General features: G+C 38.5%; 2 protein-coding genes across 3 annotated transcripts in view; both read right to left on the reverse strand.

Moving 5' to 3' along the window:
- Positions 1–419: 419 nt before the first annotated feature.
- The window catches only part of LOC115922577 (alanine--tRNA ligase, cytoplasmic-like), a 23,369-nt gene continuing 7,917 nt past the window's right edge, over positions 420–15,871 (reverse strand). Inside the window, exons 6-13 of one of the 2 annotated variants that reach the window (XR_004063486.1) lie at positions 10,924–11,069; positions 9,849–9,932; positions 6,081–6,227; positions 5,097–5,241; positions 4,016–4,100; positions 2,602–2,748; positions 1,618–1,762; positions 420–620 (exon numbers count right to left, since the gene is read on the reverse strand). Coding sequence is in view for 1 of the 2 variants with exons in the window: in XM_030981644.1 (XP_030837504.1) it covers positions 3,965–4,100; positions 10,924–11,069 (282 nt within the window). In the remaining variant the exon portion in view is untranslated. Of the gene's footprint in view, positions 621–1,617; positions 1,763–2,601; positions 2,749–3,899; positions 4,101–5,096; positions 5,242–6,080; positions 6,228–9,848; positions 9,933–10,923; positions 11,070–15,871 lie in introns of those variants that run through there. The other variant, XM_030981644.1, reaches the window with a different exon arrangement.
- LOC115922578 (alanine--tRNA ligase, cytoplasmic-like) overlaps positions 11,928–15,871 on the reverse strand; it is a 5,917-nt gene continuing 1,973 nt past the window's right edge. The window contains exon 3 of the mRNA XM_030981645.1: positions 11,928–12,054. Coding sequence (XP_030837505.1) covers positions 12,004–12,054 — 51 coding nt within the window. The 3' untranslated portion in view covers positions 11,928–12,003. The remainder of the gene's footprint in view (positions 12,055–15,871) is intronic.

Raw genomic sequence — 15,871 nt, forward strand, 5'->3', positions numbered from 1 at the left:
CTAAAACCCCATCCACATCATCATCAGCTAGAACCACCTCCCATCAACATCACCTAAAACCATGTCACTCTCATCATCAGCTAAAACCATGTCACTCTCATCATCAGCTAAAACCACATCCAATCATCATCAGCTAAAACCACATCCCCATCAACATCACCTAAAACCATGTCACTCTCATCATCAGCTAAAACCATGTCACTCTCATCATCAGCTAAAACCACCTTCACATCATCATCAGCTAAAACCACACCTCCATCATCATCAGCTAAAACCACACCTCCATCATCATCAGCTAAAACCATGTCACTCTCATCATCAGCTAAAACCACCTTCACATCATCATCAGCTAAAACCACACCTCCATCATCATCAGCTAAAACCACACCTCCATCATCATCAGCTAAAACCATGTCACTCTCATCATCAGCTAAAACCACATCCCCATCAACATCACCTAAAACCATGTCACTCTCATCATCAGCTAAAACCACATGATGACTGGTTTTAAATTATGGTGGTGATGTAGACTTACCGCTGGTTGAAGAGGCAGGGGCGCCACGAATCGGGGTTGAATCAGCGACAGATTTTCATGCTTGAAGTTGAGTGCTTGATACGCTCTGAAAAATTGAAAGGGGAAAAAAACGCAACATCTGTAAATGCAATTTCATCATACAAATCAAAATTTGATTTGTACTCAGATTCTTCTACAATTTGGAATATTACGGTAAGCAGATTTATTATTTGAAGTAAGGTAGTTTTACTACACAATGCTCTTCCCACAACAGAACTATCAAATGAACATATCAGAACAATTGCCCTCACGTCACTGCCAATTCAGCTGTATACGCCTTAATAATTCAAGCTTGCAAGTATGTATATTATTATTCTCTGAAGCTCTGAGGAATCAACAGCTTTAAGTCCTATCTGAGAGACTGAGTAATTAAAAAGAATACCTTATACAAGCACTAAACCAAGGTTAATCCTTTCAAAGACCAACACTCTGTCCACTATGCTCTTTTGCAGACATGAATCCAATACCCAAATTAATTCTTTGCTCATAGACTACTAACTGCTACGACTCATGATCATTTGATCCTTTCTTTGTTCTTTTCTTCTGTTCTTCTTTTTTTTAAAACAATTAATATTATCCATTAATCCATTAATCGTTTCTAGAGATAACGCGATCGCAAGCTGTTTTTGCATACATAATAAGCCATGTGACCTTTTACCTTGTGACCTTAAAATTTTATCTGGTCATTAGCTCTGCAAGAATTATACATGACCCAAGTTTGGCGGTAATCCATCAATCGGTTCTTGAGATAACGTGATCACGAGAACAGACGTACGGACAGACAGACAACCAGAAAACATAATGCCTCCGGCTAGGCTGTAGCAGAGACATCAAAATATTATTCTTATTATTATTATTATTAAGGCATAAATATGTGTGTTAAAAAGGTTTTTTAAATTCCATCTTATGTATTATGTATCCCATGTGTTGTTAAATAGAACCAAACTTTAGGTAATTTTAATGTATGGCATGTAAAGTATTGCCAACCATTAGACTGTAATAAGATCAAATGAGGGCTAGAAAATCCATTCAAAAGGACTCACCCTCTTCCAACATTATCTGGCCAGCTCCGTCCAAGAGAGCTATGGTCAATGTGCGAATATGATCAGCCACTACCCTGTAAGCCATGTCTACACCATCAACATCATCTGCTCCAACGTTCCCTGTGTATGGACGCACTCCAGTCGCCTGAACAAAGTAAGAGAACACAAATTATATTACATCTCTCTTTATTTCAATATCTTACTATTTTCCTAATAGACAAACCATGAAGAGTAAAGTGAATAGGAGCCCAGAAGTGTAATAAAGAATGTTATCAGTGAAAAATACTATTAAATAACGAAGATCAGCTGTAGGTACAAGCTGCAATTTCCATGCAACATACAGCTTGTTCCCAAATGCTGTGGTGAACGTGGGTGCTTTGAGCATACTGCACTTTAGTATCTCATTAGGTGTTCACACATATACAAGCATTGCTTTTTAGTGGACCTGTCTGTTTCCAACATGTATTTCTACATTTGTTTTAAATGCTTATAATTGCTTCGTAATGTTTTGTTGGAAACATGAACAAAATGAAATTGAAATTGAAACAAAAAGATAAGTGAGTACAGATGAACCCAAGTTTGGCGGGAATCTATTAATCGGTTCTTGAGATAACGCAATCACAAGCTATTTATACATACGTAATAAGCCCTGTGACCTTTGACCTCGTGACCCCAAAATCTAACCACTTCATTAGCTCTGCAAGATACATACATGACCAAAGTTTGGCGGTAATCCATTAATTGGTTCTTGAGATAAAGCGATCACGAGAACGGGAAGTACGGACGGACGGACAACCAGAAAACATACTGCCTCCGGCTACTTTGTAGCGGAGGCATAAGAATAAGTGCAGAGTGAAAGTTCAGGAACATTTCAAGAAAGAAATATGTCATCTTTAAATGAAAACTACCAACATGGTATACTGCTCTCACACAATATGATCCCATATCTCATCAAAAAGGGAATTTCCCTGTTCATGATCTTACTTGGTTGAGTTTCTTGAATTCCGACACCTGTGCAAAGACATGCTCCATAATGTGTTTAGCGTCGGTTGAGTCTGCCGGTAGCTTCATGCTGATGGTTTAAGATGTCTCCACACTCATGAACATGATACTCCAGATGATCTTCAGTACCTGCGGGGGAAAGAGTCTACATAAAAAGGCCTTTGTTCTGATATGACATGGAATGGTTTTGTATGCCCTTCGGGTAAAGAGATTGATATAATAGTTGTGTTTAGAAGAACTTATGAAGGGGTTATACACCATGGGCAGAATTTTTTTGGGGTTGTTCAAAGCTGTAAGCATTTCAAAGGACCAGATATTTTTCTTCCGGGTACTACTTTGTTTTGAAGATGAAAAAGCTATATTTAAAAGGAGGGCAAGGGTTGCAGCCTCCTGTAGTGATTAGCCCCCAAAAGCAGCAGTTTTGACATGTCGGGCCTTTGCCTTTTCGTGTAGGACCAATTAAAAAAACATCACCACCTTCATAATCTAAAACCACATCCCCAACATCATCAGCTAAAAACATGTAACTCTCATCATCAGCTAAAACCACATCCCGATCAATATCAGCTAGAACCATGTCACTCTCATCATCAACTTAAACCACATCGACATCATCATCAGCTAAAACCACGTCACTCTCATCATCAGCTAAAACCGCATCTACATCATCATCAGCTAAAACCCCCTCCCATCATCATCAGCTAAAACCACATCCCCATCAACATCAGATAAAACCACATCCCATCATCATCAGCTAAAACCACCTCGCTCTCATCATCAGCTAAAACCACATCCCATCATCATCAGCTAAAACCACATCCCCATCATCATCAGCTAAAACCATGTCACGCTCATCATCAGCTAAAACCCCATCCACATCATCATCAGCTAGAACCACCTCCCATCAACATCACCTAAAACCATGTCACTCTCATCATCAGCTAAAACCATGTCACTCTCATCATCAGCTAAAACCACATCCAATCATCATCAGCTAAAACCACATCCCCATCAACATCACCTAAAACCATGTCACTCTCATCATCAGCTAAAACCATGTCACTCTCATCATCAGCTAAAACCACCTTCACATCATCATCAGCTAAAACCACACCTCCATCATCATCAGCTAAAACCACACCTCCATCATCATCAGCTAAAACCATGTCACTCTCATCATCAGCTAAAACCACCTTCACATCATCATCAGCTAAAACCACACCTCCATCATCATCAGCTAAAACCACACCTCCATCATCATCAGCTAAAACCATGTCACTCTCATCATCAGCTAAAACCACATCCCCATCAACATCACCTAAAACCATGTCACTCTCATCATCAGCTAAAACCACATGATGACTGGTTTTAAATTATGGTGGTGATGTAGACTTACCGCTGGTTGAAGAGGCAGGGGCGCCACGAATCGGGGTTGAATCAGCGACAGATTTTCATGCTTGAAGTTGAGTGCTTGATACGCTCTGAAAAATTGAAAGGGGAAAAAAACGCAACATCTGTAAATGCAATTTCATCATACAAATCAAAATTTGATTTGTACTCAGATTCTTCTACAATTTGGAATATTACGGTAAGCAGATTTATTATTTGAAGTAAGGTAGTTTTACTACACAATGCTCTTCCCACAACAGAACTATCAAATGAACATATCAGAACAATTGCCCTCACGTCACTGCCAATTCAGCTGTATACGCCTTAATAATTCAAGCTTGCAAGTATGTATATTATTATTCTCTGAAGCTCTGAGGAATCAACAGCTTTAAGTCCTATCTGAGAGACTGAGTAATTAAAAAGAATACCTTATACAAGCACTAAACCAAGGTTAATCCTTTCAAAGACCAACACTCTGTCCACTATGCTCTTTTGCAGACATGAATCCAATACCCAAATTAATTCTTTGCTCATAGACTACTAACTGCTACGACTCATGATCATTTGATCCTTTCTTTGTTCTTTTCTTCTGTTCTTCTTTTTTAAAAACAATTAATATTATCCATTAATCCATTAATCGTTTCTAGAGATAACGCGATCGCAAGCTGTTTTTGCATACATAATAAGCCATGTGACCTTTTACCTTGTGACCTTAAAATTTTATCTGGTCATTAGCTCTGCAAGAATTATACATGACCCAAGTTTGGCGGTAATCCATCAATCGGTTCTTGAGATAACGTGATCACGAGAACAGACGTACGGACAGACAGACAACCAGAAAACATAATGCCTCCGGCTAGGCTGTAGCAGAGACATCAAAATATTATTCTTATTATTATTATTATTAAGGCATAAATATGTGTGTTAAAAAGGTTTTTTAAATTCCATCTTATGTATTATGTATCCCATGTGTTGTTAAATAGAACCAAACTTTAGGTAATTTTAATGTATGGCATGTAAAGTATTGCCAACCATTAGACTGTAATAAGATCAAATGAGGGCTAGAAAATCCATTCAAAAGGACTCACCCTCTTCCAACATTATCTGGCCAGCTCCGTCCAAGAGAGCTATGGTCAATGTGCGAATATGATCAGCCACTACCCTGTAAGCCATGTCTACACCATCAACATCATCTGCTCCAACGTTCCCTGTGTATGGACGCACTCCAGTCGCCTGAACAAAGTAAGAGAACACAAATTATATTACATCTCTCTTTATTTCAATATCTTACTATTTTCCTAATAGACAAACCATGAAGAGTAAAGTGAATAGGAGCCCAGAAGTGTAATAAAGAATGTTATCAGTGAAAAATACTATTAAATAACGAAGATCAGCTGTAGGTACAAGCTGCAATTTCCATGCAACATACAGCTTGTTCCCAAATGCTGTGGTGAACGTGGGTGCTTTGAGCATACTGCACTTTAGTATCTCATTAGGTGTTCACACATATACAAGCATTGCTTTTTAGTGGACCTGTCTGTTTCCAACATGTATTTCTACATTTGTTTTAAATGCTTATAATTGCTTCGTAATGTTTTGTTGGAAACATGAACAAAATGAAATTGAAATTGAAACAAAAAGATAAGTGAGTACAGATGAACCCAAGTTTGGCGGGAATCTATTAATCGGTTCTTGAGATAACGCAATCACAAGCTATTATACATACGTAATAAGCCCTGTGACCTTTGACCTCGTGACCCCAAAATCTAACCACTTCATTAGCTCTGCAAGATACATACATGACCAAAGTTTGGCGGTAATCCATTAATTGGTTCTTGAGATAAAGCGATCACGAGAACGGGAAGTACGGACGGACGGACAACCAGAAAAACATACTGCCTCCGGCTACTTTGTAGCGGAGGCATAAGAATAAGTGCAGAGTGAAAATTCAGGAACATTTCAAGAAAGAAATATGTCATCTTTAAATGAAAACTACCAACATGGTATACTGCTCTCACACAATATGATCCCATATCTCATCAAAAAGGGAATTTCCCTGTTCATGATCTTACTTGGTTGAGTTTCTTGAATTCCGACACCTGTGCAAAGACATGCTCCATAATGTGTTTAGCGTCGGTTGAGTCTGCCGGTAGCTTCATGCTGATGGTTTAAGATGTCTCCACACTCATGAACATGATACTCCAGATGATCTTCAGTACCTGCGGGGGAAAGAGTCTACATAAAAAGGCCTTTGTTCTGATATGACATGGAATGGTTTTGTATGCCCTTCGGGTAAAGAGATTGATATAATAGTTGTGTTTAGAAGAACTTATGAAGGGGTTATACACCATGGGCAGAATTTTTTTGGGGTTGTTCAAAGCTGTAAGCATTTCAAAGGACCAGATATTTTCTTCCGGGTACTACTTTGTTTTGAAGATGAAAAAGCTATATTTAAAAGGAGGGCAAGGGTTGCAGCCTCCTGTAGTGATTAGCCCCCAAAAGCAGCAGTTTTGACATGTCGGGCCTTTGCCTTTTCGTGTAGGACCAATTAAAAAAACATCACCACCTTCATAATCTAAAAACCACATCCCAACATCATCAGCTAAAAACATGTAACTCTCATCATCAGCTAAAACCACATCCCGATCAATATCAGCTAGAACCATGTCACTCTCATCATCAACTTAAACCACATCGACATCATCATCAGCTAAAACCACGTCACTCTCATCATCAGCTAAAACCGCATCTACATCATCATCAGCTAAAAACCCCTCCATCATCATCAGCTAAAACCACATCCCCATCAACATCAGATAAAACCACATCCCATCATCATCAGCTAAAACCACCTCGCTCTCATCATCAGCTAAAACCACATCCCATCATCATCAGCTAAAACCACATCCCCATCATCATCAGCTAAAACCATGTCACGCTCATCATCAGCTAAAACCCCATCCACATCATCATCAGCTAGAACCACCTCCCATCAACATCACCTAAAACCATGTCACTCTCATCATCAGCTAAAACCATGTCACTCTCATCATCAGCTAAAACCACATCCCAATCATCATCAGCTAAAACCACATCCCCATCACAGAGCTGCCAACATTTGATTTGGGTAATCAGGAGATTCTGAGAGAGCAGCATCGAACGACTTCATGTTGGCGGGAACCAAGAATGGCTTTTAGTGCCCCTGGGGGGGGGGGGGGGGCAGGGGGCAGGCCCCCCAAAAGCTCTTGGTTTTAAGCCTTTTGAAACCCTTTTAGAAACATTTTTTCAATGATTTCTCAAAATGGAAGGCTTTGATATGGCACATTTATTTGCATACAATGATAACATATGAACTTCACATCATATTTCAGACTATGAACTCTGTTACCTATTGTGAAATGGGGATGTACTTGTGGAAGGCAAGGACTGGGGTGTGCTTGAGGGTTTCCTTGAAGTGACTGGTAGGTTGCTTGCTTGAGTTTGCTAAGGAGGTCCTTGCTATACTCCTTTGGTAGCATGGGACATCTGTGTTGGCAATTTTTCTCTGTTAGGAGTGCTTGAAGTGTTTTCAAATTCATTGATCCCCTGAAATCAGTTTTGTTCTTCCTAACAATGCTAAAAACTCTTTCACATGAAGCATTGGAATGTGGTATCACAAGCAAAGATTTCATCACTTTGCTCAGAAGTGTGTATTTCTTTGAGCCATTGCCATCCTCCATCTTGAAAATTGCAGACCATTTCTTGTCTATTCTCAAGTTTTGTTCAGGATCTCTGGTTCCCTGAAAAGTCTTCAACCTGGTATTGTGCAAATTCCAGCTCAAGCTTGTCCAGGTCTCCATTCTCTGATTGTCTGTTCAAAATGCAAGGGTACTTCAACAAAGTATTGCACAGATGAAAATGACACATCTCTTCTGGAACTGACATCAATCACTTCAGCCTCCTTAAGGAACTTGACATCTAGTGGCCAGGTTTTCAAGGCATAGTCACATGCTGATTCATAATACTTCCTCACCGACAAGTAGAAGTATGTCAAATCAACATCTGTAAGACGAAGGGGAGAATCATCTTCTGGGCTTGTTGTACTCTCCAGGTATCCTTGGCATCTTTTCCAATCATTAGATCTTTATCTGATTCTGGCAATCTCTCTTACCATACTGCACTTTCTTGACATCAGAACATTCAACAATCACTGTTGGCTGCACGAATCTAACAAGCATATCTTGGAAGGCTTTATTAAGCTGCTTATTAAGAATGTGAATGCAGGGTTCTTCTCTCTGTAGGAGTAGGTTGATGTCATCAAAGATCTTGTTACTGTATTTGAGTCCCGCACCACGTGTTTATGAGTAAGTCAAATTTTTAGGGAGATTAATGAGGTCCCCAACTACTGACGAAATGAACGCAGGTCTATGGTATGGAGGGGTAGACTATTTCTCGATTTTACAAATCTAAGAAACTGTTCATACTAACCTGAAAAAGCTGTATTCCTTTTGTATTGCCTTGATTTCGCGGTTTGCTGTGTTTGTTTTTCAGATGTGATGTGGCGAAATACATCATTTCTTCCCCCACTCTTGATGGAGATATCTGCGCCGCAAACTGTACAAAATGCGTAGTATTCGCCTTTCGTAGATTTCCCAACACAAGGCCATTCCAAGTGGTAGTCATCTTTATATTTCTGATAATATTTCGACTTCGACATTGTCCTGGATGATATTTTAATAGTCAAACAAAATACAGCCTTGTTTTGGACAAAGTTGACTTACGCCTTCGGAAGATGCAAGTTATATCGATGCGTTCCAACGGCAAAGGAGATCAGAAAAAAAAAAGTCGGCTTCAAAATCCACTCTGCAGTAACACTGCCATGTTGGTATCAAATGATAATCCACTTAAAAATCACATCGCAAAAGTCCCCAAATCAATCCAAAAAACTGATGTTCAAATGTGCAGTTTTTTGGGCCGATCGCAGCAGACAAAGTCTGCTTGTTGTATCAGTGCAACTTCTGGCTGCTCTGACGCGACCGATTGGAAACCGGCACCAACGTACCGGGACGCTACGGGGGCCGCGAGGAAGCCGCCCGGCAGAGCAAGCAGGCGAATTGCTATCACACAAACACCACTCACATTATCACATGTTCCCAATGGTTGTTAGACTAGCCCGCCAGTCGTTCGGCGTAACTCTCATTTATTACGCTGTTAAATAAAGTACGATATCACGGTAAATTTATATTCGACGACTGGATAACAGGAAAATTCATATTACAGAATTGCCATGTGTTGACCTGTTTGTATACGTACGTACGAACTCAACATGCTAGTCTTGTGAAACAGTCGTTTGTGAAAAAAATACAACTTAAAATCTGGAAATCAGGGAGATTTTTGCATGGGGTCGGGAAAAACGGGATATTGGGTCAAAATCCGGGAGTCTCCCGCAGGATCCGGGAGACTTGGCAGCTCTGCCATCAACATCACCTAAAACCATGTCACTCTCATCATCAGCTAAAACCATGTCACTCTCATCATCAGCTAAAACCACTTCACATCATCATCAGCTAAAACCACACCTCCATCATCATCAGCCTAAAAACCACACCTCCATCATCATCAGCTAAAACCATGTCACTCTCATCATCAGCTAAAACCACCTTCACATCATCATCAGCTAAAACCACACCTCCATCATCATCAGCTAAAAACACACCTCCATCATCATCAGCTAAAACCATGTCACTCTCATCATCAGCTAAAACCACATCCCATCAACATCACCTAAAACCATGTCACTCTCATCATCAGCTAAAACCACATGATGACTGGTTTAAATTATGGTGGTGATGTAGACTTACCGCTGGTTGAAGAGGCAGGGGCGCCACGAATCGGGGTTGAATCAGCGACAGATTTCATGCTTGAAGTTGAGTGCTTGATACGCTCTGAAAAATTGAAAGGGGAAAAAAACGCAACATCTGTAAATGCAATTTCATCATACAAATCAAAATTTGATTGTACTCAGATTCTTCTACAATTTGGAATATTACGGTAAGCAGATTTATTATTTGAAGTAAGGTAGTTTTACTACACAATGCTCTTCCCACAACAGAACTATCAAATGAACATATCAGAAACAATTGCCCTCACGTCACTGCCAATTCAGCTGTATACGCCTTAATAATTCAAGCTTGCAAAGTATGTATATTATTATTCTCTGAAGCTCTGAGGAATCAACAGCTTTAAGTCCTATCTGAGAGACTGAGTAATAAAAAGAATACCTTATACAAGCACTAAACCAAGGTTAATCCTTTCAAAGACCAACACTCTGTCCACTATGCTCTTTTGCAGACATGAATCCAATACCCAAATTAATTCTTTGCTCATAGACTACTAACTGCTACGACTCATGATCATTTGATCCTTCTTTGTTCTTTTCTTCTGTTCTTCTTTTTTTTAAAACCATTAATATTATCCATTAATCATTAATCCTTTCTAGAGATAACGCGATCGAAGCTGTTTTTGCATACAAAAATAAGCCATGTGACCTTTTACCTTGTGACCTTAAAATTTTATCTGGTCATTAGCTCTGCAAGAATTATACATGACCCAAGTTGGCGGTAATCCATCAATCGGTTCTTGAGATAACGTGATCACGAGAACAGACGTACGGACAGACAGACAACCAGAAAACATATGCCTCCGGCTAGGCTGTAGCAGAGACATCAAAATATTATTCTTATTATTATTATTATTAAGGCATAAATATGTGTGTTAAAAAGGTTTTTTAAATTCCATCTTATGTATATGTATCCCATGTGTTGTTAAATAGAACCAAACTTTAGGTAATTTTAATGTATGGCATGTAAAGTATTGCCAACCATTAGACTGTATAAGATCAAATGAGGGCTAGAAAATCCATTCAAAAGGACTCACCCTCTTCCAACATTATCTGGCCAGCTTCCGTCCAAGAGAGCTATGGTCAATGTGCGAATATGATCAGCCACTACCCTGTAAGCCATGTCTACACCATCAACATCATCTGCTCCAACGTTCCCTGTGTATGGACGCACTCCAGTCGCCTGAACAAGTAAGAGAACACAAATTATATTACATCTCTTTATTTCAATATCTTACTATTTTCCTAATAGACAAACCATGAAGAGTAAAGTGAATAGGAGCCCAGAAGTGTAATAAAGAATGTTATCAGTGAAAAATACTATTAAATAACGAAGATCAGCTGTAGGTACAAGCTGCAATTTCCATGCAACATACAGCTTGTTCCCAAATGCTGTGGTGAACGTGGGTGCTTTGAGCATACTGCACTTTACAATTTAGTATATCATAAGGTGTTCACACATATACAAGCATTGCTTTTTAGTGGACCTGTCTGTTTCTAACATGTATTTCTACATTTGTTTTAAATGCTTATAATTGCTTCGTAATGTTTTGTTGTAAACATGAACAAAATGAAATTGAAATTGAAACAAAAAGATAAGTGAGTACAGATGAACCCAAGTTTGGCGGGAATCTATTAATCGGTTCTTGAGATAACGCAATCACAAGCTATTTATACATACGTAATAAGCCCTGTGACCTTTGACCTCGTGACCCCAAAATCTAACCACTTCATTAGCTCTGCAAGATACATACATGACCAAAGTTTGGCGGTAATCCATTAATTGGTTCTTGAGATAAAGCGATCACGAGAACGGGACGTACGGACGGACGGACAACCAAAAAATACTGCCTCCGGCTACTTTGTAGCGGAGGCATAAGAATAAGTGCAGAGTGAAAGTTCAGGAACATTTCAAGAAAGAAATATGTCATCTTTAAATGAAAACTACCAACATGGTATACTGCTCTCACACAATATGATCCCATATCTCATCAAAAAGGGAATCCCTGTTCATGATCTTACTTGGTCGAGTTTCTTGAATTCGACACCTGTGCAAAGACATGCTCCATAATGTGTTTAGCGTCGGTTGAGTCTGCCGGTAGCTTCATGCTGATGGTTTAAGATGTCTCCACACTCATGAACATAATACTCCAGATGATCTTCAGTACCTGCGGGGAAAGAGTCTACATAAAAAGGCCTTTGTTCTGATATGACATGGAATGGTTTTGTATGCCCTTCGGGTAAAGAGATTGATATAATAGTTGTGTTTAGAAGAACTTATGAAGGGGTTATACACCATGGGCAGAATTTTTTGGGTTGTTCAAAAGCTGTAAGCATTTCAAAGGACCAGATATTTTTCTTCCGGGTACTACTTTGTTTGAAGATGAAAAAGCTTTATTTAAAGGAGGGCAAGGGTTGCAGCCTCCTGTAGTGATTAGCCCCCAAAAGCAGCAGTTTGGACATGTCGGGCTTTGCCTTTTCGTGTAGGACCAATTAAAAAAAACATCACCACCTTCATAATCTAAAACCACATCCCCAACATCATCAGCTAAAAAACAATGTAACTCTCATCATCAGCTAAAAACCACATCCCGATCAATATCAGCTAGAACCATGTCACTCTCATCATCAACTTAAACCACATCGACATCATCATCAGCTAAAACCACGTCACTCTCATCATCAGCTAAAAACCGCATCTACATCATCATCAGCTAAAACCCCTCCCATCATCATCAGCTAAAACAACATCCCCATCAACATCAGATAAAACCACATCCATCATCATCAGCTAAAACCACCTCGCTATCATCAGCTAAAACCACATCCATCATCATCAGCTAAAAACCACATCCCATCATCATCAGCTAAAACCATGTCACGCTCATCATCAGCTAAAACCCCATCCACATCATCATCAGCTAGAAACCTACCATCATCAGCTAAAACCACATCCCCATCAAAATCAGCTAAAACCACATCCCCATCAACATCACCTAAAACCATGTCACTCTCATCATCAGCTAAAACATGTCACTTCATCATCAGCTAAAACCACATCCAATCATCATCAGCTAAAAACCACATCCCCATCAACATCACCTAAAACCATGTCACTCTCATCATCAGCTAAAACCATGTCACTCTCATCATCAGCTAAAACCACCTTCACATCATCATCAGCTACAACACCACACCTCCATCATCATCAGCTAAAACCACACCTCCATCATCATCAGCTAAAAACCATGTCACTCTCATCATCAGCTAAAACCACATCCCCATCAACATCACCTAAAAACCATGTCACTCTCATCATCAGCTAAAACCACATGATGACTGGTTTTAAATTATGGTGGTGATGTAGACTTACCGCTGGGTTGAAGAGGAGGCAGGGGGCGCCACGAATCGGGGTTGAATCAGCGACAGGTTTCATGCTTGAAGTTGAGTGCTTGATACGCTCTGAAAAATTGAAAGGGGAAAAAAACGCAACATCTGTAAATGCAATTTCATCATACAAATCAAATTTGATTTGTACTCAGATTCTTCTACAATTTGGAATATTACGGTAAGCAGATTTATTATTTGAAGTAAGGTAGTTTTACTACACAATGCTTCTTCCCACAACAGAACTATCAAATGAACATATACAGAACAATTGCCCTCACGTCACTGCCAATTCAGCTGTATACGCCTTAATAATTCAAGCTTGCAAGTATGTATATTATTATTCTCTGAAGCTCTGAGGAATCAACAGCTTTAAGTCCTATCTGAGAGACTGAGTAATTAAAAAGAATACCTTATACAAGCACTAAACCAAGGTTAATCCTTTCAAAGACCAACACTCTGTCCCACTATGCTCTTTTGCAGACATGAATCCAATACCCAAATTAATTCTTTGCTCATAGACTACTAACTGCTACGACTCATGATCATTTGATCCTTTCTTTGTTTTTCTTCTGTTCTTCTTTTTTTAAAAACAATTAATATTATCATTAATCCCATTAACCTTTATGCGCCACTTAAAAAAACCCCCTGTGCACATTCTTTTAGGGTCACACATTCGAGGGAATCTTTATTGACTCTGCTGACTCAAGAGGCTATAACTCTTCACTGGATGATCATGATGAAAAATATTGTGCAGCAAAGTTGTAGACCGGAAAACGTGCTTTTCGATGAACCGTCATTTGTTATATTTTGAATTATCATTTTTATAATAATCATAATTATATAATGTTTAATTTTTCTTATTTACGGCAGTTTTTTATCCCTCTAGAATTTCGTATTTAGCAATGATAAGACATCTTCAAATCGAATCTATAGAAAGGTGGACTTCTTACCTTCTTTACATACCTTGCTCAAGTATTCTAACAATTCAGAAGGTTAGTATTTAGGTTGTTGAAGAAAGAAGTTCAATAGGGAGAGACTGAAAGTACCCCGCTCAGCCACCATTGACAATGGGCTAATCTGGCCATTGAAATCCTATTACCCCAGGTTATTGTCAATGTCCGGTTTAGCGGGGCATGAAAAGGGACGTCGTGGGATGTTTTTCTTTGTTGTGCCATGATAGTCAATAAGAAATAAGAGAATGTTATTGATTTTGCCCACTGGTATGAGCATGTAAAAATGGTATAGGCATAATATATTATATGTGATATACATGACATAATCAGCATCTTATTGAAATGTCTCATTATGAATGTCACCGCATCTGTTCTTCTCACCTTCTTTACCCCTCAATAAAATTGATTTCAAGTACATTTATCACAGCCATAGTATACAAAGAAAGAATGAATCAATCTTAAAAATGAAAACTATATGCATTGTTCAATTTACTTATTGTGAGAGAGCTTATTATCAGAAATGATTGACGATGGAGTATGCAATGAATAAAATATGGAGAACGGACACGTGAGAGACATTATGAGAGAGAAATAGTGATATGAAATGAAAGGACTTTACTGTGAATAAGATTATAAGAGAAAGAGATAAAGATGACGGCAAGACAGGATACATAGAGATAGGAAAATGATAATAATAATAAGATAGAGATGACGGAAAGAAAGAGAGTAAACACTGATAGCATAAGAATGAATAAAGATAATAAGAAAGATATAGAGATGACGGCAAGACATAGGGTACATATAGATAGGAAAATGATAATAATAAAAAGATAGAGATGGACGGAAAGAAAGAGAGTAAACACTGATAGCACAAGAATGAATAAAGATAATAAGAGAAATATATAGAGATGACGGCAAGACATAGGATACATATTGATAGGAAAATAATAATAATAATAAGATAGAGATGACGGCAAGAAAGAGAGTAAACCATGATAGCATAAGAATGAATAAAGATAATAAGAGAAAGATATACAGATGACGGCAAGACATAGGGTACATATAGATAGGAAAATGATAATAATAATAAGAAGAGATGACGGCAAGAAAGAGAGTAAACACTGAGCATAAGAATGAATAAAGATAATAAGAGAAAAGATATAGAGATGACGGCAAGACATAGGGTACATAATTATAGATAGGAAATGATAATAATAATAAGATAGAGATGACGGAAAGAAAGAGAGTAAACACTGATAGCATAAGAATGAATAAAGATAATAAGAGAAAGATATAGAGATGACGGCAGACATAGGGTACATATAGATAGGAAAATGATAATAATAATGAGATAGAGATGACGGCAAGAAAGAGAGTATACACTCATAGCATAATAATGAATAAAGATAATAAGAAAAAGATATACAGATGACGGCAAGACATAGGGTACATATAGATAGGAAAATGATAATAATAATAAGATAGAGATGACGGAAAGAAAGAGAGTAAAAACTGATAGCATAAGAATGAATAAAGATAATAAAAGAAGATATAAGATGACGGCAAGACAGGATACATCTTTCTTTCATTAGTTTTATTCATTCTTATTCTATCACTGTCTACTCTCTTCTTGCTGTCATCT

The sequence above is a fragment of the Strongylocentrotus purpuratus genome, unplaced genomic scaffold (assembly GCF_000002235.5).
Source record: "Strongylocentrotus purpuratus isolate Spur 01 unplaced genomic scaffold, Spur_5.0 spur5_scaffold_12, whole genome shotgun sequence".
Classification (NCBI taxonomy): domain Eukaryota; kingdom Metazoa; phylum Echinodermata; class Echinoidea; order Camarodonta; family Strongylocentrotidae; genus Strongylocentrotus; species Strongylocentrotus purpuratus.